The sequence below is a fragment of the Lucilia sericata genome, unplaced genomic scaffold, assembly GCF_015586225.1.
Source record: "Lucilia sericata isolate MDLA Ls3-8-SP2 unplaced genomic scaffold, ASM1558622v1 Contig001041F_arrow, whole genome shotgun sequence".
Lineage (NCBI taxonomy): Eukaryota > Metazoa > Arthropoda > Insecta > Diptera > Calliphoridae > Lucilia > Lucilia sericata.
Genome location: NW_023995021.1, coordinates 90555 through 115000, shown reverse-complemented (window position 1 = coordinate 115000; position 24446 = coordinate 90555). Strand labels below are relative to the sequence as shown.

The following is a 24446-nucleotide window of genomic DNA, read 5'->3' as shown; positions in this document are numbered from 1 at the left end:
TATTGACACAAATTTTGCACCCCAAGGTAAAATAATTAAAATTTGCACATGTAATCTTAGAACTAACAAGTCAATAAACAAAATAATTTTAATTCAGAAATGTAATACTTAGCTTTATACTACCACTTCTTAAGTTTTTTTTTTTAATTCTTTATACTCACATTTAATTACAAGCCAATTTACTAAATCGAAACTAGAAACTTTTTAAAAATGCACTCAAAGTGCTAAAAAGCTATATAGTTTTGTTTTTTAGTCAATAATAAACAAAAATGCCATACCAGAGACCTGCGTCGACAAACATTAATGGCAGCGACGGCTTAAAAGATTAACTAGAAGTTTGAAAGAAAAAGTGTTTGAAAAAGAAAATGTTAAAAGAAAAAGTGTTTGAAAAAGAAAATATTAAAAGTAGTTAATGTAATAAGCAGATTAAAACATATTGATAATAAAATTTTAATAATTCATTATTATGTTGTTTTTATTAAAAACCCCAGTAGTTCTAGTTAAACTTGCCTTTTAATATATACCAAAGCTCCTTTTTATGTGAAACGACGAAAAATAGACATCTGGCAACTTTCAAAGATAATTATTGACCTAAAAAAGTGCTGCCCATTTTTTACAAATGTGTTAATTTTAAGCTAAATTAAAACAAATTTTCTAACAATTTAGCTATTATTGTATAAAAAATTAAATTTTCTATTAACTATATTAAGTTTTTCTCGCATTTCTTTCATTTTAAACCCAAAAATCAATAATTTTCCCTTAAAAGCCGTTACTACACCTACAATTGCACTGACAATACACAAATTATTCTCTCCCTTTTTCAACTGCTTCTTCTTCTTTTTCTCATATATCTTCCTTTTTTCTCTGTGACTGCCATATTTTTCTAAAATGGCGCTTTGAGACAAGACGAAGTAAAAATAGTGCATAAATTTTTATAAAATAACAACGAAATTGCTAATAAAATTTGTTAATATTTACATAAAACGCAAGTGTAAATAGTGTTTAATATATAATAATGGAAAAAAGCAAGAAATTTCCTAAATTAATTGGGAAAATTCTATAGCAAAAAATGACAATTAAAAGTGTTGGACGTGATTGATGATAGACAATTTAACAAGAAGAACGCGATACACATACATACACAAACACCTTCAACATACAATACAACAATAAAAAAAGACCCCAAATAAAAAAAAGAAAAGAAAAAAAAAACGAAACGGAAAAAGAGGAGGACAAGTACAATTTTCATTTATGTAGTAGAAGAAAAACGTCAAAAAAAGTTTGATAGTAAGAAAAAATTTACACAAAAAATAGAAAAAAATAAGGGAGCCAAGACGGCGGGCAGGTTATTTTTGTTAATAAAATCTAGAAATTTTCATTTTTCTTATTGTTTTTGGAGTAAATATTAATAAAATAGGTAAGTACGCTAGAAAAAACGCACATAATTTTATGTAATGAGATGAAAATCTATTTTTTCTTATGCTATGTTGTGTTTTTTCTAAATGTTTTTGTTTTTAGTTTTTCTGAGTGTTGCAGTAGAGAAGAGTGTGTATATAAAAAGTTTTGTGTTGTTGCAAAAAGCGTGAGTCACCATGGACCCAAATTCGAGTCCCTGGCCTTATGCCTACAATCGCATAGTACCAGCGGCCAGTAGTACAACGTCGGCTGAAGATTTTCAACATCCGCACTTGGCCTCGAGTGCCCAGTCATTACTCTTGCAGGCGGCTCATTCTAATATTGCGGCAAATATTGCAGCCGGTGGCGGTAGCTTTGTATCGCCCTCACCCATCAGTGGCTACAATCCAGTTTTCCAACAAATCTATCATCATGCGGCCGCTGCCAGTGCTGTACAACCAAAACCTGCCCATTATGCCTCGTCGGCTGTTAATACACCACATCGCCAATTACAAATACCCGCCACTTTGGATAAACAATTGACCTCATTCCAAAATCAAGCTGCTATAGCTGCCGTCTCCTCGGCAGCAGCCGCTGTAGTCAATAATGCTGCAGCCGCCACAAATTATTATGGTGAGAATTCATCTTCAAGTGGTGCTTCACCATCGCCCACCACCTCGACCATAACACCGACTACGCTGAGTTGGAATACACCAACAATGATATCAAATACCTTTTTGGCCATGCAACAACAACAGCAGCAGCAACAACAGCAACAGGCTCAGCAACAGCAACAACAGAGTCAACAGCAGCAGCAACATCAGCAACAACAACAGCTAAATCTAGCTGCGGATAAGGTGGTGAGTAGTAGTATGTAGTCAGAGTTTAAGTTAAATAGCAAACAAATCTAAAGCGAAAGTCGTCAGTTATCATTAAGATATTTAGAAACATTTAGAACATTTCGTTTATTCATCTAAATAACGCGTAACGTTCGTATCATGCCATTCATGTTTTTGTTATTGTATGATTTTACATGAATTTAATTTTCTACACATTCATACTTTCTATTGATTTCGAAAAAAACAACTATCTTCCATGATCACCACAAAAACAAAAACTTTCAACTTAACCTTAAAGGAGAAAATTGCAAGAGAACAGTAGGTGTTAAGAGTTTTCAACAGGGGGAGTTAATAGAAAAATATAGAAAATTAAATCGATAAGTTATAAGAGAAGTGTACTTTTAAGATCTTAAGTTTTTAAGTTTGCTTTATTAATTTATCGAAGAACCTACTTACAAACAGCTATAATTACACTAAAAAGACTACAGAACTGGATATGATGTACAACTGAACTAGAATTAATTAGAATTGAACTAGAACTCAACTGCCCAAGAACTGAACTAGAACTGATATAGAACTAAACTAGAAATTAATTAGAATTGATCTAGAAATGAATTATTCTACAATTGCACTAGAAATGAACAAAAATGAACTCGGGCTGATCTAAAACCACAACTGAACCCGATATGATAGAGAACTGATCTAGAACTGAACTAGAACTGAACTAGAACTGAACTAGAACTGAACTAGAACTGAACTAGAACTGAACTAGAACTGAACTAGAACTGAACTAGAACTGAACTAGAACTGAACTAGAACTGAACTGAACTAGAACTGAACTAGAACTGAACTAGAACTGAACTAGAACTGAACTAGAACTGAACTAGAACTGAACTAGAACTGAACTAGAACTGAACTAGAACTGAACTAGAACTGCACTAGAACTGAACTAGAACTGAACTAGAACTGAACTAGAACTGAACTAGAACGAACTAGAACTGAACTAGAACTGAACTAGAACTGAACTAGAACTGAACTAGAACTGAACTAGAACTGAACTAGAACTGAACTAGAACTGAACTAGAACTGAACTAGACTGACTAGAACTAAACTAGAACTGAACTGGAACTGAACTAGAACTGAACTAGAACAGAACTACAACTGAACTAGAACTGATATAAAACTAAACTCGAAATTAATTAGAAGTGATCTAGAAATGAATTATTCTACAATTGCACTAGAAATGAACAAAAAATGAACTCGGGCTGATCTAAAACCACAACTGAACCCGATCTGATAGAGAACTGATCTAGAACTGAACTTGAACTGAACTAGAACTGAACTAGAACTGAACTAGAACTGAACTAGAACTGAACTAGAACTGAACTAGAACTGAACAAGAACTGAACTAGAACTGAACTAGAACTGAACTAGAACTGAACTAGAACTGAACTAGAACCCAGCAAAAAAAGACGTGCAAAAAAAGTAGTAAATGCATGGGTTGAACTGATAATGAACTGGTTCATATTTAGGGGAAACATGCATGATTTTAACATTAGCGTGTCATTGGCATGCATGTGTTCGTATTTGGAAAAATAGTTCGCCATTTAAATGAGTTCTTATAACCAATGAATATTCGATGATTCTCAAGCGAATTTTCATTGGTGCACTATATTTATTTAAAAATGCATTAATAATGGTATTTCGATTTAATTATCAATATTTAAATAATTTTTTTGTGTGATATTGATAAAAATAAAATAAAATAAGATAAAACATAACTAACTGATTTTTATGGGATTTAAATTCATGCAGAGGAAAAATACCCATTGTGTTTTAAAATCCGTTAAACAGTCTTGGTTTTTTTCCTTCTCTTATTAATGTTAAAATGGACTTAATATTACTAGGTAGGTAGGTACCTACAAAAACAAAAATCTAATAAAAAAATTAATGTAATTTTTAATATTTATTGTATGAAATGCACGTTTTCGTAAATCTCCTAAGAGAATACCAAATTATAGTAAAATATTACAATTCCTATAGTGGAGTTACATGAGTGAATTTGGGTGCATTTTTCATGCCTTCACTGATGACAAATATATTAGAATTAGGCATGTATTTAAAACGCATTAAATAGAATACGTACAAAAGAAATCATGAAAATATCCCTTCTTCTTTAACAACTTCAAATTTTTTTTGCTGGGAACTAGAACTGAACTAGAACTGAACTAGAACTGAACTAGAACAGAACTAGAACTGAACTAGAACTGAACTAGAACTGAACTAGAACTGAACTAGAACTGAACTAGAACTGAACTAGAACTGAACTAGAACTGAACTAGAAGAACTGAACTAGAACTGAACTAGAACTGAACTAGAACTGAACTAGAACTGAACTAGAACTGAACTAGAACGAACTAGAACTGAACTAGAACTGAACTAGAACTGAACTAGAACTGAACTAGAACTGAACTAGAACTGAACTAGAACTGAACTAGAACTGAACTAGAACTGAACTAGAACTGAACTAGAACTAGAACTGAACTAGAACTGAACTAGAACTGAACTAGAACTGAACTAGAACTGAACTAGAACTGAACTAGAACTGAACTGAACTAGAACTGAACTAGAACTGAACTAGAACTGAACTAGAACTGAACTAGAACTGAACTAGAACTGAACTAGAACTGAACTAGAACTGAACTAGAACTGAACTAGAACTGAACTAGAACTGAACTAGAAATGAACTAGAACTGAACTAGAACTGAACTAGAAATGAACTAGAACTGAACTAGAATTGAACTAGAATTGAACTAGAACTGAACTAGAACTGAACTAGAACTGAACTAGAACTGAACTAGAACTGAACTAGAACTGAACTAGAACTGAACTAGAACTGAACTAGAACTGAACTAGAACTGAACTAGAACTGAACTAGAACTGAACTAGAACTGAACTGAACTAGAACTGAACTAGAACTGAACTAGAACTGAACTAGAAATGAACTAGAACTGAACTAGAACTGAACTAGAAATGAACTAGAACTGAACTAGAATTGAACTAGAACTGAACTAGAACTGAACTAGAACTGAACTAGAACTGAACTAGAACTGAACTAGAACTGAACTAGAACTGAACTAGAACTGAACTAGAACTGAACTAGAACTGAACTAGAACTGAACTAGAACTGAACTAGAACTGAACTAGAACTGAACTAGAACTGAACTAGAACTGAACTAGAACTGAACTAGAACTGAACTAGAACTGAACTAGAACTGAACTAGAACTGAACTAGAACTGAACTAGAACTGAACTAAAACTGAACTAGAACTGAACTAGAACTAAACTAAAACTGAACTAGAACTGAACTAGAATTAAACTAGAACTGAACCAGATCTGAACTAGAACTGAACTAGAACTGAACTAGAACTGAACTAGAACTGAACTAGAACTGAACTAGAACTGAACTAGAACTGAACTAGAACTGAACTAGAACTGAACTAGAACTGAACTAGAACTGAACTGGAACTGAACTAGAACTGAACTAGAACTGAACTAGAACTGAACTAGAACTGAACTAGAACTGAACTAGAACTGAACTAGAACTGAACTAGAACTGAACTAAAACTAAACTAGAACTGAACTAAACTAGAACTGAACTGAACTGAACTAGAACTGAACTGAACTAGAACTGAACTAGAACTGAACTAGAACTGAACTAGAACTGAACTAGAACTGAACTAGAACTGAACTAGAACTGAACTAGAACTGAACTAGAACTGAACTAGAACTGAACTAGAACTGAACTAGAACTGAATTAGAACTGAATTAGAACTGAACTAAAACTGAACTAGAACTGAATTAGAACTGCACTAGAACTTTACTAGACCCTTGAACTTGAACTGAAAACTTTAGTATTTTTATAATCTAATTTTGCTGCAATTTTTATATATTTCCTGTTTAGTTTAAAACGAAGCTACGAAGCTTTTGTCTTATGTACCTATGTATGTCTCATTTTTTTTTTTAGTTTAAGTCTCAATTGTAGGCTTTTCTATAATTCCAGTTTAGTTTCAATCAAAACTTTTATATTAGTTAAAGTTTAGCTTCATTTAAGGGGTTTATTGTAAACACATTTTTGTTTTAATCGTGGATCTTGTAAGTCCCCAATTCAGCTTTAAGCCTAGTTTCTTTTTAAATCCTAGTTAAGCTTCGAAACATTTTGATACAAGTTAAGTCTTAAACTGTAGCTTTAATCTAATATTTAAGCTACAGTTTAGCTTTAATCTTAGATATTTAAAGATTATTTCAACTCCAATCGCAAGTACATATATTGTAACCATATTTTAACTCTTAGTTTAGATTAAAAGCAGCTTCAAACATAGTCAACTTGTTTGAAGATTAAAAGTAAACTTTAAAACTTTAATTAAAAGTAAACTTTAGTAGCAGATTATACCATATTAATCCTACTATAGTCTCTTTTACTACAAGTATAATCTCAATCAATGATCCAAATACAGATCACACACAGTTTAGTACTTCAATCGCAGATTTTTCAGTTTAACTTCATTCATATCCCGGTTTGAAGCATCAGTTCAAACTGAAAAATAATATTAATTTAGGAAAAAAAACTTACTAAATAATTATTTAAATCTAGGTTTTTTTAAATTTGATTTCTTTATTAAAAATTTTATTTTATTTTACTAAAAATTTTACTTTTTTGGTAAAAATAAAATTTTTTTAAGTTATTAAAATAAATTTTATTAAAAAATACCATTTTTATTAAAAATATTTTTAAAAAAAATTTTATTTTTATTAAAAATATTTTTTAACGAAAAATTTTATTTTTATTAAGAATATTTTTTAACGAAAAATTTATTTTTATTAAAAATATTTTTTAATATTTTTTTCGATTTTGCATTAAAATTTAAATTTTGATAGAAAGATATATATATAGATAGATAGATAGATAGATAGATAGATAGATAGATAGATAGATAGATAGATAGATAGATAGATAGATAGATAGATAGATAGATAGATAGATAGATAGATAGATAGATAGATAGATAGATAGATAGATAGATAGATAGATAGATAGATAGATAGATAGATAGATAGATAGATAGATAGATAGATAGATAGATAGATAGATAGATAGATAGATAGATAGATAGATAGATAGATAGATAGATAGATAGATAGATAGATAGATAGATAGATAGATAGATAGATAGATAGATAGATAGATAGATAGATAGATAGATATATAGATAGATAGATAGATAGATAGATAGATAGATAGATAGATAGATATATAGATAGATAGATAGATAGATAGATAGATAGATAGATAGATAGATAGATAGATAGTAGATAGATAGATAGATAGATAGATAGAAAGATACATAAAAATAATTTTCTATTTAAAACTTTAATTGTCAGTATTTGGGTTAGTATCCACAGTGTCCTTATCTTAAGAGTTGGGAGTCTTTAGGGAGTTCCACTTTCAAATCCCCAGATTTTCAGACTCACCCTGAAAGAATTGTTAACTTTACCTGTATACATACTATCTATAATACAAGTTAGTTACATGACCATATAACATAACACATACACCAACAACAGAAACAGAAACAGCAAGCAGCAGCATATTGTTGTAGCATTGTTAACTGAATATAATAACAATAACAACAACAACAACAACAGCAAGCAGGAATACACTTGGAATTATAATTTAACATTCATGACAATAAACCAAACCATATATGAGGAGGAAAATAAAATATATATGAATTTGTAAAAGAAGTAAAAGATGAACATGTAGTAGACGTATAAAGCAAGTGCGAATGTGAATGTGTTATAAAAGGGGGTGGAAAACAAAGGAAGGTTAGGAGGATATAGTGAGGATTTGCTGAAGTAGAGGGTAGGGAGGTGAGACATACAACACACATAGAAATAATATGTTGTTGTATAAGTTTATATGAATGTATATGAGTTAGACACAAACTATTGTATTTTGTTGTTTTTGTTAGATTTATACAAACATTCAGTCTTCATTTAGATATTGTTTGTAACAAAATTCTATTCCTTACTGTTCTCTAACAATTTACAATTTACACACATGTTTATATGTGTGTGTGTATGTTGCAAAAAAAACAACACACAAGCAGACAAATACAAAACCATATAAACATACGCATTCAATAGCATACATTTTACTTTATATATCTTTTTTAACATTACACACACATGATAGCAATACATTTTACTACACACATACTTATATACAAATCATACATTACATCTATACATTTATACATTTTATATATCATTCATTTATATACAATTTACTTTACTTACTTGCAAACATACTTATGTACATGCAAGCATACATTCATACATATCTTATATACAAATAATATTTATTTGTATTTGTATTTTATGTGTGCGTGTGTGTGTGTTTTGTATATACTTTGTTTGTTTTGTACTTATACTCTCTTTCTCTTCTTATATATATTTTTTATATTTTTGTTTTTACTTTTTTTATATAAAAATAAATATATATTTTTATAACTAAAAATTTAAAATAAAATTTCTCAAAAAAAAAAATGTCTAAAAAACCAAAAACTCTAAAACACAAAAAACCAAAATCTCTCTACACAACTCCTCCTCAAACTCAACTTATAAAAATCAAAAACTACCAACTACTCCTACTTTTTGTTTTTAAACAAAAAAACGTATAAAACCAAAAACTTTAAATTTAAAAAACAAAATCAAAAAATAACAAAAATTTGCTAAAAAAAAAAACTAAAAAATATCAAACAAACCATTGAGTAGCAAATCAAACAAGAAAATACACAATGTACTAAGGCTCAAGTAAAAGCCTACAATGATTTGTTATACCTCACACAATTACAACAACAGCAACTGCAGCAGCAACAACAACAGCAGCAGCAACAACAACAGCAACAGGAGGAAGAGGAGACTACATATTATACCATAGATGGTAAACACTATAAAATAGTACGTAAATCCCAACAACAGCCACAACAGCAACAACAACAACAACAGCAAGTATTGCAAATAGAACAGCAACATCCTAGTCCTGCATCTTCGACCACCACCCAACAACAATATCCTGTTTATGCCAGTCCAGCTTTAAGTTCGACTGGTAATTCTTCACCAGCCTTACATGCAAATGTTAATAATAACAACAACAACAACACCACCACCACCCCACCGCAAGTTATTGTTTATAAAACAACTACTGGCTCATCAGCCGCCGCCGAATCGCCCATAGCACGTCGTACAACACATGTTGCAAACGCTGGTTCGCCTGCAACATCTTCGAATACTGTTGCTTATTCCTCTGTGATACAAAGCACTCTACAGCAACAGCAATTGCAGCAACAGCAACATCAACAGCAACAACAGCAGCAGCAGCATCAACTGAATCTTTGGAAAATAGAAGATGCTGCTCAACAAGAAGAAGATGTTAAAAATGTTTTACAATTACAGGTTAAACAAGAACATCAAAATCTAGACTATCACTCCTCTTTAGGAGGAGTGGTTGGAGGAGGCGGCGGTTTAGTAAGCGGTAATGTTGTTATGAGTGATAATCTTATATTTAATTTACCACCCGGTTTGGAAATTAAACAAACTTCGGGTCTTAATGTTTGTAACAATAATTCGCCACATTCTCCCTCAGTCTTGCAACATACTCAACAACAGCATCAGCAGCAGCAACAACAATTATTAGCCCAGCAACAGCAGCAACAACATTTATATAATGAACAAAAGTTGCAGCAGCAGCAGCAACCTGACAATAAACGTCGCCAGCATATGATTGCTAACATGTTAATGTCTCCTTCTCATACCACCAACAACAACAACAACAATTCTTCGTCTAACAATAATAACAATACAAATAATACTTCGTCTACTTCTACGTCGTCTTCCCACCATCACTCTACGGCCACAACGTCACAGATTCAAATAAATTCTAAGGTTTGTATTTTATTATTATTTTTTTTTTTAAGTTTTCAAAAACAAAAACAAAATTTAGTTTTTTTTGATTATTTTTTAATTTTTCTTAAATATTTTTTTTTTATTTTTTTCTAAATTATTAGTTTTTCTGGCTACAACATTCATTTTTTTTTAATTTTGAATTTTACAAAATTTTTAAACAATAGTATCGTTCTTAAAATAAACAGTTTTTTAGGTTTTATTCCTTTAAATCTGTTTTGTATTAGAACACAACAAATATTTGTAGTCAAAATTGTTTTTAAAGCCCTAATAACACTAGTACTTTACAATTGATATACAAAATAACTCTTTAAACTTTAGTCACATGCTTGTTAATCAAATTCTAAACTCTTTAGCAGACAATTTAACAGTTATAGCTTCAATTCTTAGTTTTTTTTTGTTTGTTTTTATTTTTCTTTAGATTTTATATTAAAACAGTAATATGCTCCAGATTTTTTACTCCTGTATCACTTCCAGTTATTGTTTAAGAAGTGAAAGAACCGTAGTTCTTTTCAATTTTATTTAAAAATCTATGAATTATCCATAACCTTATCCTTTTTAACCATAACTAGGAAATTTCATCGAATATTAAGTCACTTTGCAATAGTTTGAAGTTTATATTCCTTACTGTATCCTGTGTGGAAATATTGATCCATTTAGAAGACATTCTAGTGCAGTTGAAGTTCTGTTCTAGTTCAGTTCTATTTCAGTTCTAGTTCAGTTCTAGTTCAGTTCTAGTTCAGTTCTAGTTCAGTTCTAGTTCAGTTCTAGTTCAGTTCTAGTTCAGTTCTAGTTCAGTTCTAGTTCAGTTCTAGTTCAGTTCTAATTCAGTTCTAGTTCAGTTCTAGTTCAGTTTAGTTCAGTTCTAGTTCAGTTCTAGTTCAGTTCTAGTTCAGTTCTAGTTCAGTTCTATTTCAGTTCTAGTTCAGTTCTAGTTCAGTTCTAGTTCAGTTCTAGTTCAGTTCTAGTTCAGTTCTAGTTCAGTTCTAGTTCAGTTCTAGTTCAGTTCTAGTTCAGTTCTAGTTCAGTTCTAGTTCAGTTCTAGTTCAGTTCTAATTCAGTTCTAGTTCAGTTCTAGTTCAGTTCTAGTTCAGTTCTAGTTCAGTTCTAGTTCAGTTCTAGTTCAGTTCTAGTTCAGTTCTAGTTCAGTTCTAGTTCAGTTCTAGTTCAGTTCTAGTTCAGTTCTAGTTCAGTTCTAGTTCAGTTCTAGTTCAGTTCTAGTTCAGTTCTAGTTCAGTTCTAGTTCAGTTCTAGTTCAGTTCTAGTTCAGTTCTAGTTCAGTTCTAGTTCAGTTCTAGTTCTGTTTTAGTTCAGTTCAAGTTCAGTTCTAGTTCAGTTCTAGTTCAGTTTTAGTTCAGTTCTAGTTCAGTTCTAGTTCAGTTCTAATTCTAGTTCAGTTCTAGTTCCGTTCTAGTTCAGTTCTAGTTCAGTTCTAGTTCATTTCTAGTTCAGTTCTAGTTCCGTTCTAGTTCAGTTCTAGTTCCGTTCTAGTTCAGTTCTAGTTCAGTTCTAGTTCAGTTCTAGTTCAGTTCTAGTTCTGTTCTAGTTCTATTCTAGTTCAGTTCTAGTTCAGGTCTAGTTCAGGTCCAGTTCAGGTCTAGTTCAGTTCTAGTTCAGTTCTAGTTCAGTTCTAGTTCAGTTCTAGTTCAGTTCTAGTTCAGTTCTAGTTCAGTTCTAGTTCAGTTCTAGTTCAGTTCTAGTTCAGTTCTAGTTCAGTTCTAGTTCAGTTCTAGTTCAGTTCTAGTTCAGTTCTAGTTCAGTTCTAGTTCAGTTCTAGTTCAGTTCTAGTCGTCTAGTTCAGTTCTAGTTCAGTTCTAGTTCAGTTCTAGTTCAGTTCTAGTTCAGTTCTAGTTCAGTTCTAGTTCAGTTCTAGTTCAGTAGTTCAGTTCTAGTTCAGTTCTAGTTCAGTTCTAGTTCAGTTCTAGTTCAGTTCTAGTTCAGTTCTAGTTCAGTTCTAGTTCAGTTCTAGTTCAGTTCTAGTTCAGTTCTAGTTCAGTTCTAGTTCAGTTCTAGTTCAGTTCTAGTTCAGTTCTAGTTCAGTTCTAGTTCAGTTCTAGTTAGTTCAGTTCTAGTTCAGTTCTAGTTCAGTTCTAGTTCAGTTCTAGTTCAGTTCTAGTTCAGTTCTAGTTCAGTTCTAGTTCAGTTCTAGTTCAGTTCTAGTTCAGTTCTAGTTCAGTTCTAGTTCAGTTCTAGTTCAGTTCTAGTTCAGTTCTAGTTCAGTTCTAGTTCAGTTCTAGTTCAAGTTCTAGTTCTAGTTCTAGTTTCAGTTCTAGTTATTCTAGTTTAGTTCTAGTTCAGTTCTAGTTCAGTTCTAGTTCAGTTCTAGTTCAGTTTTAGTTCAGTTCAGTTCTAGTTCAGTTCTAGTTCTAGTTCAGTTCTAGTTCAGTTCTAGTTCAGTTCTAGTTCAGTTCTAGTTCAGTTCTAGTTCAGTTCTAGTTCAGTTCTAGTTCAGTTCTAGTTCAGTTCTAGTTCCGTTCTAGTTCAGTTCTAGTTCCGTTCTAGTTCAGTTCTAGTTCAGTTCTAGTTCCGTTCTAGTTCAGTTCTAGTTCAGCTCTAGTTCAGCTCTAGTTCAGGGGCAATTCATTCACATGATGGAAAGAATATCAGAATTCAATGTTACATCTTATTTTTCTTCACATTATTTGCTTTCCCTCTGAAATTTCCTAAACTTGTTGAAAATGGTTAATTAACATGTAGAGGAATATATATTCTGTTGCATCCCTAATTTCGAATGACCAAATTTCACTAATTTTAGGATATCTTAGAAGCAAACTTTATTTCTGTGCACCCAACAATATTTGTTTTTTTTTTTTTTTTTATAAAGATGTCTCTCTCTCTCTTAATGAGCGCAATTTTAGTGTTTAGTATGCTTGTATATAAAATATTTTCTTAATTTAAAAAAACATAATTAAAAAAGAAATTAAACAAATTGTTAAAAATGATATTTAAAATTATTTAAAAGATTTTTTTTCATATATACAATCATCTTCCTCTATTATGTGTGTAAAATTTTGTATTATTTTGTTACTTTTTTAAAAAGAAATAATAAAATTTTGTTTAACAAATTTTAATTAAGAAAAGGGTAACGGTTTTTGACTATAATTAACTAAAACAAATAACACTTTTAACTTTAGTTTATAATACTTTACTAACAAAATTTAACAAAAAATAAACTTTGGTTTGTATAGTTGGTTTTTTGGTGTTTTAATGGTATTTTTTTGTTGTTTTTTTAATATATAATATTTCTTTAAACTAACACATACTACTACTACAACTATTTTTACTATATTTGTTTTTATTATTAAAAATTAATTTAAATTTAAAAAATGTATAAACAAAAACTTATTTGAACCTGTGACGTTTCCAAAAAAAAGTATAAAGAAACTTTAAGATGTTGAGGAAGATGAGCGTAAGAAAATAATGCAAAAAAAAAAAAGATTTTTTAATATAAATTTATAAATATTATTATTAATTTTTTGTTTATTAAAGAAAAATAAAGAGAAAAAATAAAAATAAAGAAAAAAATAAAAGAATTTTATAAAATATAAATAAAAATTTACAAAAAAAAAGAATTATAAATAAAAGTTTTTTTTTTATAAAATTTACAAGATATTAATAGGAATTTCTATTTTTTACAGGCCCAAGAGGAAAAGCATCAGCAACAGTTGGTGGTAACGAAATCGACTAAAACACCACGCAAGAGACAGCCAAAAAAGACGCTTATAACAAATGATTATGAATCGCAACAAAGTCCACAACAACAGCAAGAAACTACAACGGCAAGTCATCATCAACAGCAGCAGCAGCATGTGCAACAGCAGCAACAACAACAACAACAGCAGCAACAACAGCAATCGACTTATTATGATTTTAATAATAAATGGAATACCACGGTATTGAAAACAGAAAATAATACCACAACACCAGCGGTACAGGTGCCAGCTATAAATATACCAACATACGTAAATCCTCATACGCAACAACATGCTCAACAGCAGCAACAGCAGCAGCAACAACAGCAGCAGCAACAACAACAGCAACAACAACAGCAGCAACAACAGCAGCAGCAACAACAACAGCAGCAACAGCAACAAACAGTGGCACATCAACAGCAACAGCAGCAAGTACCACAACCTGCTCACTTGCAGTCTTCACAAGCCCAATCACACTTGACTAATCTGACTTCGTATTATCCAAATTTCACACAACAAATTGCCTCACAATACACAGCTTGTATGCAACAGACCGCTGCAGCTGCCGGAGCAATACAACACACACTCTACAATCTCAATCAGCAGCAGACGGCGGCTGCGACGGCCTCATCTGCCACAGCCTCAGCGTCGTCACACCAACAACAACAGCAGCAGCAACAACAGGCCGAGGAACAACAGCAACAGCAGGCCGCTCAGGAAGCCGCCTCCAATAAAGTCATCGTGCCCAATATCGAAGAAGAATTGGAATTCCTATCGGATACAACACCCAAGCAGGGCTATGCCAGTGCCAGTGAAACATCAGCAGCCGGAGCGCGCAATGCCAACTCCACAACAAAACCAACCAATATTGGCATCTACAATCCACACAGTGTAGCCGCCGAGGCGGCGAACAAAGCTGGCATCAAATCGAATGCCACAGCTGGTGTGGGGGGAGTGGCTGGTGCCACCAACTCAAGTGCGGCAAATCATAGTAACGCCTCGGCTGCTGCTGGCGGTGGGGCAGCGAATGCGGCTGGGTCTGCGTCTTCGACTGCTTATGTACCGCCCGAAAAGAAGCCCGTTGTGGGCACCTCGATCGGCGAGAAGAAGACCCAATTCATGGACAGTTATTTGAAGTTCTTGCAAGGCGATAGGGAGGAGGAGACAGCCTCTACGGCGAAAGGCGGACGCAAAAACAATTATCAGAAGACGTCAGGTGGTGCCGGCGGCGGAGGTGGTGGTGGTGGAGGAGGTGGTGGTGGAGGTGGAAAACGTAAACAGCAACAGACACAGCCCACATCGGAGGAGGCTGCCATAGCGGCGGCTCATATTGCAGCGATGGATGGACAGAGTGGTCATGCTGGTATGCTGACCGGCGATGATGGTCATCAGATAAAGATCCTATCGCAGACACAAATTTTACCTAAAAAACGACCACATGCACAAATGCAGGCTGCTGCCGCAGCTGCAGCAGCAGCACAATCTTCATCGTCCGGCTCAAATTCGCATACAGGTACTTCGGTCATCCAGCAACATCCCCAGCACTCGGAACAACAGCAGCATCAGCAGCAGCAGGCGCAACAACAGCAACAACATGAGCAATCATTCCGTCCCTATGGACAACATCAACAGCAGCAGCAACAACAACAGCAGCAACAGCATCATCAACAGCAGCAGCATCATCAACAGCAACAACAACAGCAGCAGCAACAACAGCAACAACAATATTGTGCACAATTAGGTTTCGGTTCATCGGCCGTAGCAGCTGCTGGCTCCAGTCAAGGTATGTTGCTACTTGACCAACAAAATTCTACTAGCCGTAGTTCACTAAATGCTTTCAACAACTCTACTACAGCTCCACATCATAATTCCTCTTCCGCCGCCACTAGTGTACCACACAACAATCATCATCATTTTTTAAATTTTCTCTGGTCCTGGCGTTGAAACTAAAAACAGCCGCGTGTTTGCAAAAAAAAAAACTATATACAATAGAAAAAAGAAACCTTGAACATAGGATATATACAGATATCGTGTCTAAATATATATATATATAGTATTCATTCTCGTTACAAAACTGCGTCCGCTTTTCGTTCTCATACTCTCATCAAACACTCAAAATCACACTCTATCTCTCTATACATACCCATATAATTAATAAAGTCCTTCTCTTGCTCGTTAAGGCAAAACCATAAACAACTAAGCTCTCGTTATCTAAATAATCCCAGAGCCTTAAAAAAACAGCAGCTCTTTAAGAGTTCTAAACCTTCTCCCCCCCCCCCCCCCCAAAAAAAACCTAAAAACCCATAACATATTTAATAATTTAAACAAAATATAAAAAGCAAGAGTTCATTACTTCTTTTAATTCGCGTCTAAAAATCTCTTTTATATAAAAAATTTAAACAATCACTACTTTGCTAATATTAATTAAAAAACAATTTGTTTTGTGTATAAAGTAAATTTATCAACATATTTTTTTTTTCTTTTATAATTTTCCTTTTTTTGTTTTTTAATTTTTTTCTAATTTTTTTGTACAAAAAATATTAAATTATATTTTAATTAATTGTTAAAAGAAGATAAAAACCACATAAAATAATCACAAAAAAATCTTTAAAAAATTACAAAAAAAAAAACTAAAACGTTGGACAAAAGTATTTTTTAAATTTTCACTAAAAAAAATAAAAAAGATTTATAGTCAAGTAAAATTACTAAAAATAACAAACAAGTGAAAAGAAAAACTTATATTTAAAAAAAAAGCAATCAAAAATAATAAAACTCTTCTATGTAAATGTTGTTTTTTATTGTATGGAATGGATGGCAGGATTTTTCCGATTTCTTTCAGCCGGTTTTTTTCGCAGCAAATGATGATGAATGAGTATTTAAGAAAAAGTAAATGGAAAGGAAAAAGCATAAATGTTGGTGGTATGTTAGTGGCTTCATTGGCGGATTAATTTGGAATTTTGCTGATGGTTTGGAGTATTGTTTATAATTTAATTTAATTTTTATATGATTATTATTGATTGAATTTATTTAAATATTTTGCAAGAAATTAATTGTGTTATAATATTTATTCCATTATTGTTAAGAAAAAAAAAAAGACCCCTTTCATCCTTTATTTTTCTCACAAAATTTCTATGCATTTTTGTTTCCTATATATCTAACAGTTTCTATAATCTGCATCAGTGCGATAAAGTTTGTAGTTCCTAATATTTACTTTTGGGACCACCTCTATATATTAGTTTTTTGCTTTAAAATTTACAAAATTGTTTCGGAGATTGTAGATGAGTTATAATCTCCTAGACATCTTTTGTTATTGGCTATAATTTAGAACTATAATTCACTATAGTTTTATTCTAGTTAATATCTAGTTTAGTTCAGTTCTAGTTCAGTTCTAGTTCAGTTCTAGTTCAGTTCTAGTTCAGTTCTAGTTCAGTTCTAGTTCAGTTCTAGTTCTTGTTCAGTTCTAGTTCAGTTCTAGTTCAGTTCTAGCTCAGTTCTAGTTCAGTTCTAGTTCAGTTGTAGTTCAGTTCTAGTTCAGTTCTAGTTCAGTTTTAGTTTAGTTCTAGTTCTAGTTCAGTTCTAGTTCAGTTCTAGTTCAGTTCTAGTTCAGTTCTAGTTCAGTTCTAGTTCAGTTCTAGTTCAGTTCTAGTTCTGTTCTAGTTCAGTTCTAGTTCAGTTCTAGTTCAGTTCTAGTTCAGTTCTAGTTCAGTTCTAGTTCAGTTCTAGTTCAGTTCTAGTTCAGTTCTAGTTCAGTTCTAGTTCAGTTCTAGTTCAGTTCTAGTTCAGTTCTAGTTCAGTTCTAGTTCAGTTCTAGTTCAGTTCAAGTTCAGTTCTAGTTCAGTTCTAGTTCAGTTCTAGTTCTGTTCTAGTTATGTTCTAGTTCTGTTCTAGTTCTGTTCTAGATCAGTTCTAGATCAGTTCTAGTTCAGTTCTAGTTCAGTTCAAGTTCAGTTGTAGTTCAGTTCTAGCTCTGTTCTAGTTCAGTTCTAGTTCAGTTTTAGTTCTAGTTCAGTTTTAGTTCAGTTCTAGTTCAGTTCTAGTTCAGTTCTAGTTCAGTTCTAGTTCAGTTCTAGTTCAGTTCTAGTTCAGTTCTAGTTCAGTTTTAGTTCAGTTCTAGTTCAGTTCTAATTCAGTTCAAATTCAGTTCTGGATCAGTTCTAGTTCAGTTTGAGTTCAGTTCTAATTCAGTTCTAGTTCAGTTCTAATTCAGTTCTGGATCAGTTCGAGTTCAGTTCTAGTTCAGTTCGTGTTCAGTCCTAGTTCATTTCAGTGCTGATTCAGTTCCAATTCTTGTTCAGTTCTAATTCAGTTTTAGTTCAGTTCTAGTTCAGTTCTAGTTCAGTTCTAGTTCAGTTCTAGTTCAGTTCTAGTTCAGTTCTAGTTCAGTTCTAGTTCAGTTCTAGTTCAGTTCTAGTTCAGTTCTAGTTCAGTTCTAGTTCAGTTCTAGTTCAGTTCTAGTTAAGTTCTAGTTTAGTTCTAGTTCAGTTCTAGTTCAGTTCTAGTTCAGTTTTAGTTCAGTTCTAGTTCAGTTCTAGTTCAGTTCTAGTTCAATTCTAGTTCAGTTCTAGTTTAGTTTCAGTTCAGTTCTAGTTCAGGTCTAGTTTTGTTCTAGTTCTAGTTTAGTTCTAGTTCTATTCTAGTTCTGTTCCATTTCAGTTTCAGTTCTAGATCTGTTCTAGTTCAGTTCTAGTTCTGTTCTAGTTCAATTCTAGCTGAAATCTAGTTCAGTTCTATTTCAGTTCTAGTTGGGGTCTAGTTCTGTTCTAGTTCAATTCTAGTTCAGTTGCAGTTCAGTACTAGTTATGTTCAAGTTCATTTTAGTTCTAATTCATTTCCAGTATTGTTCTAGTTCTGTTTTTGGCAGTATCTTGCTCAGTTCTAGTTAAGATCTAGTTCAGTTAAAGTGCAGATCTATTTCAGTACTTCAGTTTCAATACAGTTCAAGTTTGGTTCTAGTTTAATTCACTACTAGTTCTATTCTGCATTAACTGCAATGATCGAAAAAAGATATTCCAACAAACAAACGAAATCGTAAGAAAAAGAATTCCATTTCGTTTCAATGCTTTGTTTTTAAGTTGTTATTTTAGTGATGCAGCCACAAATCGAAATGCAGAATATCATAGTTGGTAAACAGAGAAAAGGCAAGGGCTGGAAAAATTGCAATAGGTTTACTGTAATCGTATAATCTCTCGAACTATAGAGAAATGGTGTCCGTCGCTATTTAAGCACCAAGTCAATAGGACTGCTGATATAGATTCGAACAATAGCTTCATAAATCCCATTCATTCCACTGCCGTCGTTGAATGGATTAGTAGTTTAAATGCTCTTTTGCTCTTTTGACAAAGATCAATATAAATTTAAGCATCAGCTAAACGGACAATCATTTCAAGAAGATTCTTTAAAGACTAGAATGTATGGTCTAGGATGAAATTTGGTCTATAGACTAAAATAGTATTCCGTTTATTCTATAATCTAGTCTAGTTTATAGTAAAGTCTAGTTTACTCTGGACTGTAGAGTAAAGTAGTCTGTAGTCTAGTCTATAGTCTTGTACATAGTCTGGTCTATAGTTTTGTATATAGCTTAGTCTATAATCTAGTCTGGTTTATAGTCTAGCCTATATTCTAGCGTATAGTCTAGTCTAGTCCGTAGTCATATCTATTAGTCTAGTCTTTGCATTTGAAACAATTTGTAGAATAACTGATCTCTCATTGACCATAGTTGTAATGACATTTCTTATTAATTTTGAAATAAGAAGTAGAATAGTAATAAAAAGTATCCCTTATTTAAAAAAATTTCAATTTCTATATTCTAATAAAAAATATAGAAAAATTCCTACGTTTTCAAAACAGCATTTTATTTTAATTTCAGTCTAAAAACAAATAAAAAAAACAAAAAAACACACAAAACTAAAGCTCGCCTTAAAAAAACATTTCAATAACAAGGCTTCACACCTATAAACAAGCTGTAGTAGAGGATACTTCTATACAAAAGAACTCCCCCTCTCAACCCCCACCCTCGATGTGAAGTCAATTTCTCTTTTTAACATAGATTTTACTCAAAAACTTTATCGTTATTTTAGATCCTTTAAATTTACCACCTAGGCGTGAACAATGTTTACGCAAGGCTAAAACAAATAGTATTGCTGCTGTATTGGGCACCAACACCAACGCTGTTGCAACCGAGGATGCCATGGCGGAACCTGATGAATTTGCAGACTCTGATACAGATCCCGTTTGGACACCACAAGAAGATGATGTAAGTAAGATTATTTTAAGACTATAGAAAACAAAAAAAAAAAAAACATATCCAAAAACAAAAAACAATTTGTTCACATCAAAATTGTTTGATTTCAAATATATATATCCAATCCACACGACCAAATAAATGTTAACGATAACGTAATGAAATTGAAAATAAATGATAAATAAAGAGCCAAGATAGCAAAGGATTTAAGCGTAAAATAGCAAGACGTACTAAAAGTTCACCACGTAAACATTATAATCAACAACCACAACAGCAACAACAACAACAACAGCAGCAGCAACAACAACAGCCGCAGCAACAACAACAGCAACATCAACAGAGCCAACAACAACAGCAGCAGCAATCGAATGCCATTGTTAACAATGATGGTTATACCTTGAATCATGATATTGCTAGCACTTCAGCGAGTTATACAAATTCATCAGGCGCTGGCGCCGCTTCTGATAATTTTAAGGTAAAATTTCACTTTTAAATTAATTAAAGACATACATTGTTCCTTATTTTATTATAAATTTATATAAACTTGTGTGTGTGTGTGCAATTTCTAGACCGGTGACTTTATAGTTTTACGTTCAGATTTAGTTAATGATTGGCCCACCATTTGGCAGGTAGATTCCAAATGTATTTTACAAAAATACGAACCTTTCTATCAAAATGGTAAAATGTTTTATCGCAATATGTCCAAGGTAAGATATTTCCTTATCCCCTTCCTCTAGAATTTATAACTAAAAACATTTTTTTTTATGGTCTCTAGTATGCTTCCTGGAATTTGGAAACAAAAAAATTATATTTAAAAGCTCCTGTACGCATACAAGTACAGTCACACACCGAAACCATTGTTGAATTTTTACGTTCCGAACTATTGGCCGATGATACTGAACAATTTATAGAGAAAATCATGGAGGAATATCTTTCGTATCGTGATCATTTCGAAATCTATATACAAACTATGATCTCACAGGTTCTAGATCCTAGTTTCTTTTCGGAAATTACACGCGAGAAAGGTATGTTAATCGCTTGAATGTTGTCCAACTTTAAATTAATTTGAAGCCTTTTCAGATGAATATTTCCTGGGTAGTGTACGTGCTATCGATACCATTATGGATAATTGTAAACGTAAACTACTATCGATTACACCCTGGACACGCAGCATTATAGCCTCTATAGAAACCTGGCCCAAGTGTCATGTCTTTACTGAATGGGGCCAAAATAATTTGACACAAAAGAATTGTGCCGGTTGCCATCAACCGGGCATATCGGTGCGTTTTCTTTTATTTGGTCACACCTATAATTCGAATACTATGCAATCAATACCCACAGATGCACGTATAACTTATGAAAAGGTGGGTTTTTATTTCCGATATATTTGCTTGGGGGTTTATTCGAGTTTTCTTCTTTTCTGTAGGATATTTTACTTTGTCGCATTTGTGCCGCACGTGCTGATATATTCCATAAAATTGCTCATGAAAAATATAATTTATATATCAATTGTTCTCGTCGTGTTACTGAGTTACAACAAGAGAATCCCAGCAAGACATCAACAGAAATTCTTAATGATTTACTAGCCGAACATAATTGGATAGATGAGGTGAGTCTTAAAGTTTAATTTTGTTTTCTTTTTTTTGGGGAAAAAAAAACGAACAATTTCAAAAGAGGTACTTTTCATATAGTAATAGTACATACTCCGAATCTGACTACTTTTCCTATAGAAAATGTACTCCGAATCTGACTACTTTTCTATAGAAAAAGTACTCCGAATCTGACTACTTTTCCTATAGAAAAAGTACTCCGAATCTGACTACTTTTCCTATAGAAAAAGTACTCCGAATCTGACTACTTTTCCTATAGAAAAAGTACTCCGAATCTGACTACTTTTAATATAGAAAAAGTACTCCGAATCTGACTACTTTTCCTATAGAAAAAGTACTCCGAATCTGACTACTTTTTCTATAGAAAAAATACTTCGAATAAGACTACTAAATTTTAATATAAATTAAATTATTTTGTTATTTTTATATAAAATTCCAACAATTAAGGCTAATTTTGACGATTTTTCATCAAGTTCGAAAATTCGAAACTAATTTCGAAAATTTTTTATTTCACCAAAAATTATCTTAAACTTATCCTTCTATTAAAAAATTAAATTTTATTGAAAATTCTAAAATTTGCTTTAATTTTCAATGTTCGAATTTTCGAAATTGTTATAAAAACTTTTTCATTTCGATTTTTATTTAGCAATTTTAATAGAAATTAAATTATTTTCTTAGTTTTATATAAAATTTCAACTATTCAAGTTAATTTTGACGAATTTTCATCAAGTTCGAAAATTTGAAATTAAGTTCGAAAATTTTTTATTTCACCAAAAGCTATTTTTAACCTATTTTAATAGAATAAGATATAAAATTTTATTGTAAATGCCATAATTTGCTTTAATTTTCAATGTTTGAATTTTCGAAATTGTTACAAAAACTTGTTAATTTCGATTTTTATTTAACAATTTTAATAGAAATTAAATTATTTTGTCATTTTTATATAAAATTTCAACTATCTAAGCTAATTTTAACGAATTTTTATCAATTTCGAAAATTCGAAATTAAGTTCGAAAATTTTTTATTTCACCAAAAATTGTCTTAAACATATTCTAATAGAATAAAATATAACATTTTGTTGTAAACTCCTTAAATTGCTTTAATTTTCAATGTTCGAATTTTCGAAATTGTTATAAAAAACTTGTTAATTTCGATTTTTATTTAACAATTTTAATAGAAATTAAATTATTTTTTAATTTTTATATAAAATTGCAACTATTTAAGTTAATTTTAACGAATTTTCATCAGTTCGAAAATTCGAAATTAAGTTCGCAAAAATTTTATTTCACCAAAAATTATCTTAAACTTATTATTTTATTAAAAAAATACAATTTTGTTGTTAGTTGCATAATTTGCTTTAATTTTCAATTTTCGAAATTGTTACAAAAACTTGTTTTATTTAACAATTTCAATAGAAATTAAATTATTTCGTTATTTTTATATAAAATTCCAACAATTAATTTTGACCATTTTTCATCAAGTTCGAAAATTCGAAACTAATTTCGAAAATTTTTTATTTCACCAAAAATTATCTTAAACTTATCCTTCTATTAAAAAATGAAATAGAAATATAATTATTTTGTTATTTTTATATAAAATTTCAACTATTTAAGTTAATTTTAACGAATTTTCATCAAGTTCGAAAATTCGAAATTAATTTCGAAAATGTTTTATTTTACCAAAAACTGTCTTAAATATATTCTAATAGAATAAAATATAACATATTGTTGTAAACTCCTTAATTTGCTTTAAATTTCAATGTTCGAATTTTCGAAGTTGTAACAAAAACTTGTTAATTTCGATTTTTAATTAACAAACTTAATAGATATTAAATTATTTTCTTATTTTTATATAAAATTTCAACTATTTAAGCTAATTTTAACTAATTTTTATCAAGTTCGAAATTTCGAAATTAAGTTCGAAATTTTTTTATTGCAATAAAACTGTGTGTTTTCTTATAAGGAATCATTTAAATGTGTTTTTAAGCGGTAAAATCAGTTTCGAAATTAAGTTCGAATTTTCGAAATTAATTTCGAATTTTCGAAAAAGAGTTTAAAATGTGAAAAATATTTAAAATTTCGTTTTAGAGAAATTTTAAGAACTTTTCTAATTTGTTTAACATTTTTTATTTATTTTAGCTTTTTCGCAATATGCGCAATTCTTGGGCCGAAGTTGAAAGTCTTGAAAGACAAAAACGCTTTAGAGAGGTATCACAATAAGTTGATGAAGAAGGATAATAATTAAAAAATTTAAAACACAATTGTGACTTTCTAATAAAAATTTAAACAAAACACATACATACTCACAATGGTCGTGTGTGGATTATGCTACATATTCCTTGCAATATACAAACATGAAAATAATAATAAGAATAATTTAAACAAAAATAATCTTAAAAAATAAAAAACAAAAGGAAAATTCAAAACGTAGAGCGAAGCCGAGAAAGAAAAAATGCAGAAAATAAACTATTCAAAGATAAGTTTTATTTCAAAAAAAATTCTAATATTAATTAAACAAAATACATAAAAAATATCTACACATATGTATAAAAAGTATAAACAACAACAAAACCACTATATTATACAAACATTTAATTATACATAAATACTATATAAAAGCAGATTTAACAAAAAAATATATATTT

At 31.3% G+C, this 24446-nt stretch overlaps 1 protein-coding gene across 2 annotated transcripts; it reads left to right on the top strand.

The window, feature by feature from the left end:
- The first annotated feature begins 861 nt into the window (after positions 1 to 861).
- LOC119609697 (polyhomeotic-proximal chromatin protein) lies at positions 862 to 24227 on the top strand. Of its 2 annotated transcripts, none has more exons than XM_037964572.1 (11): positions 862 to 1417; positions 1519 to 2255; positions 9072 to 10241; positions 13898 to 15734; positions 20029 to 20204; positions 20380 to 20667; positions 20762 to 20899; positions 20968 to 21217; positions 21264 to 21556; positions 21619 to 21801; positions 23941 to 24227. In XM_037964572.1, exons 2-11 carry the CDS (start codon positions 1593 to 1595, stop codon positions 24019 to 24021), a joined length of 5079 nt encoding a protein of 1692 aa, XP_037820500.1. In that variant the 5' UTR covers positions 862 to 1417; positions 1519 to 1592; the 3' UTR covers positions 24022 to 24227. The 2 variants fall into 2 exon arrangements, with proteins under 2 accessions (XP_037820500.1, XP_037820501.1); XM_037964573.1 differs by having other exon boundaries at positions 863 to 1417; positions 21273 to 21556.
- The last annotated feature ends 219 nt before the right edge of the window (positions 24228 to 24446 follow it).

Bases quoted from the DNA above. Each gene is read 5' to 3' on its own strand.
- LOC119609697 (XM_037964572.1), top strand. From the start codon at position 1,593: ATGGACCCAAATTCGAGTCCCTGGCCTTATGCCTACAATCGCATAGTA. The intron at 2,256-9,071 runs GTGAGTAGTAGT...ACCATTGAGTAG, and splicing joins ATCTAGCTGCGGATAAGGTG to CAAATCAAACAAGAAAATAC. The intron at 20,900-20,967 runs GTAAGATATTTC...TATGGTCTCTAG, and splicing joins TTTATCGCAATATGTCCAAG to TATGCTTCCTGGAATTTGGA.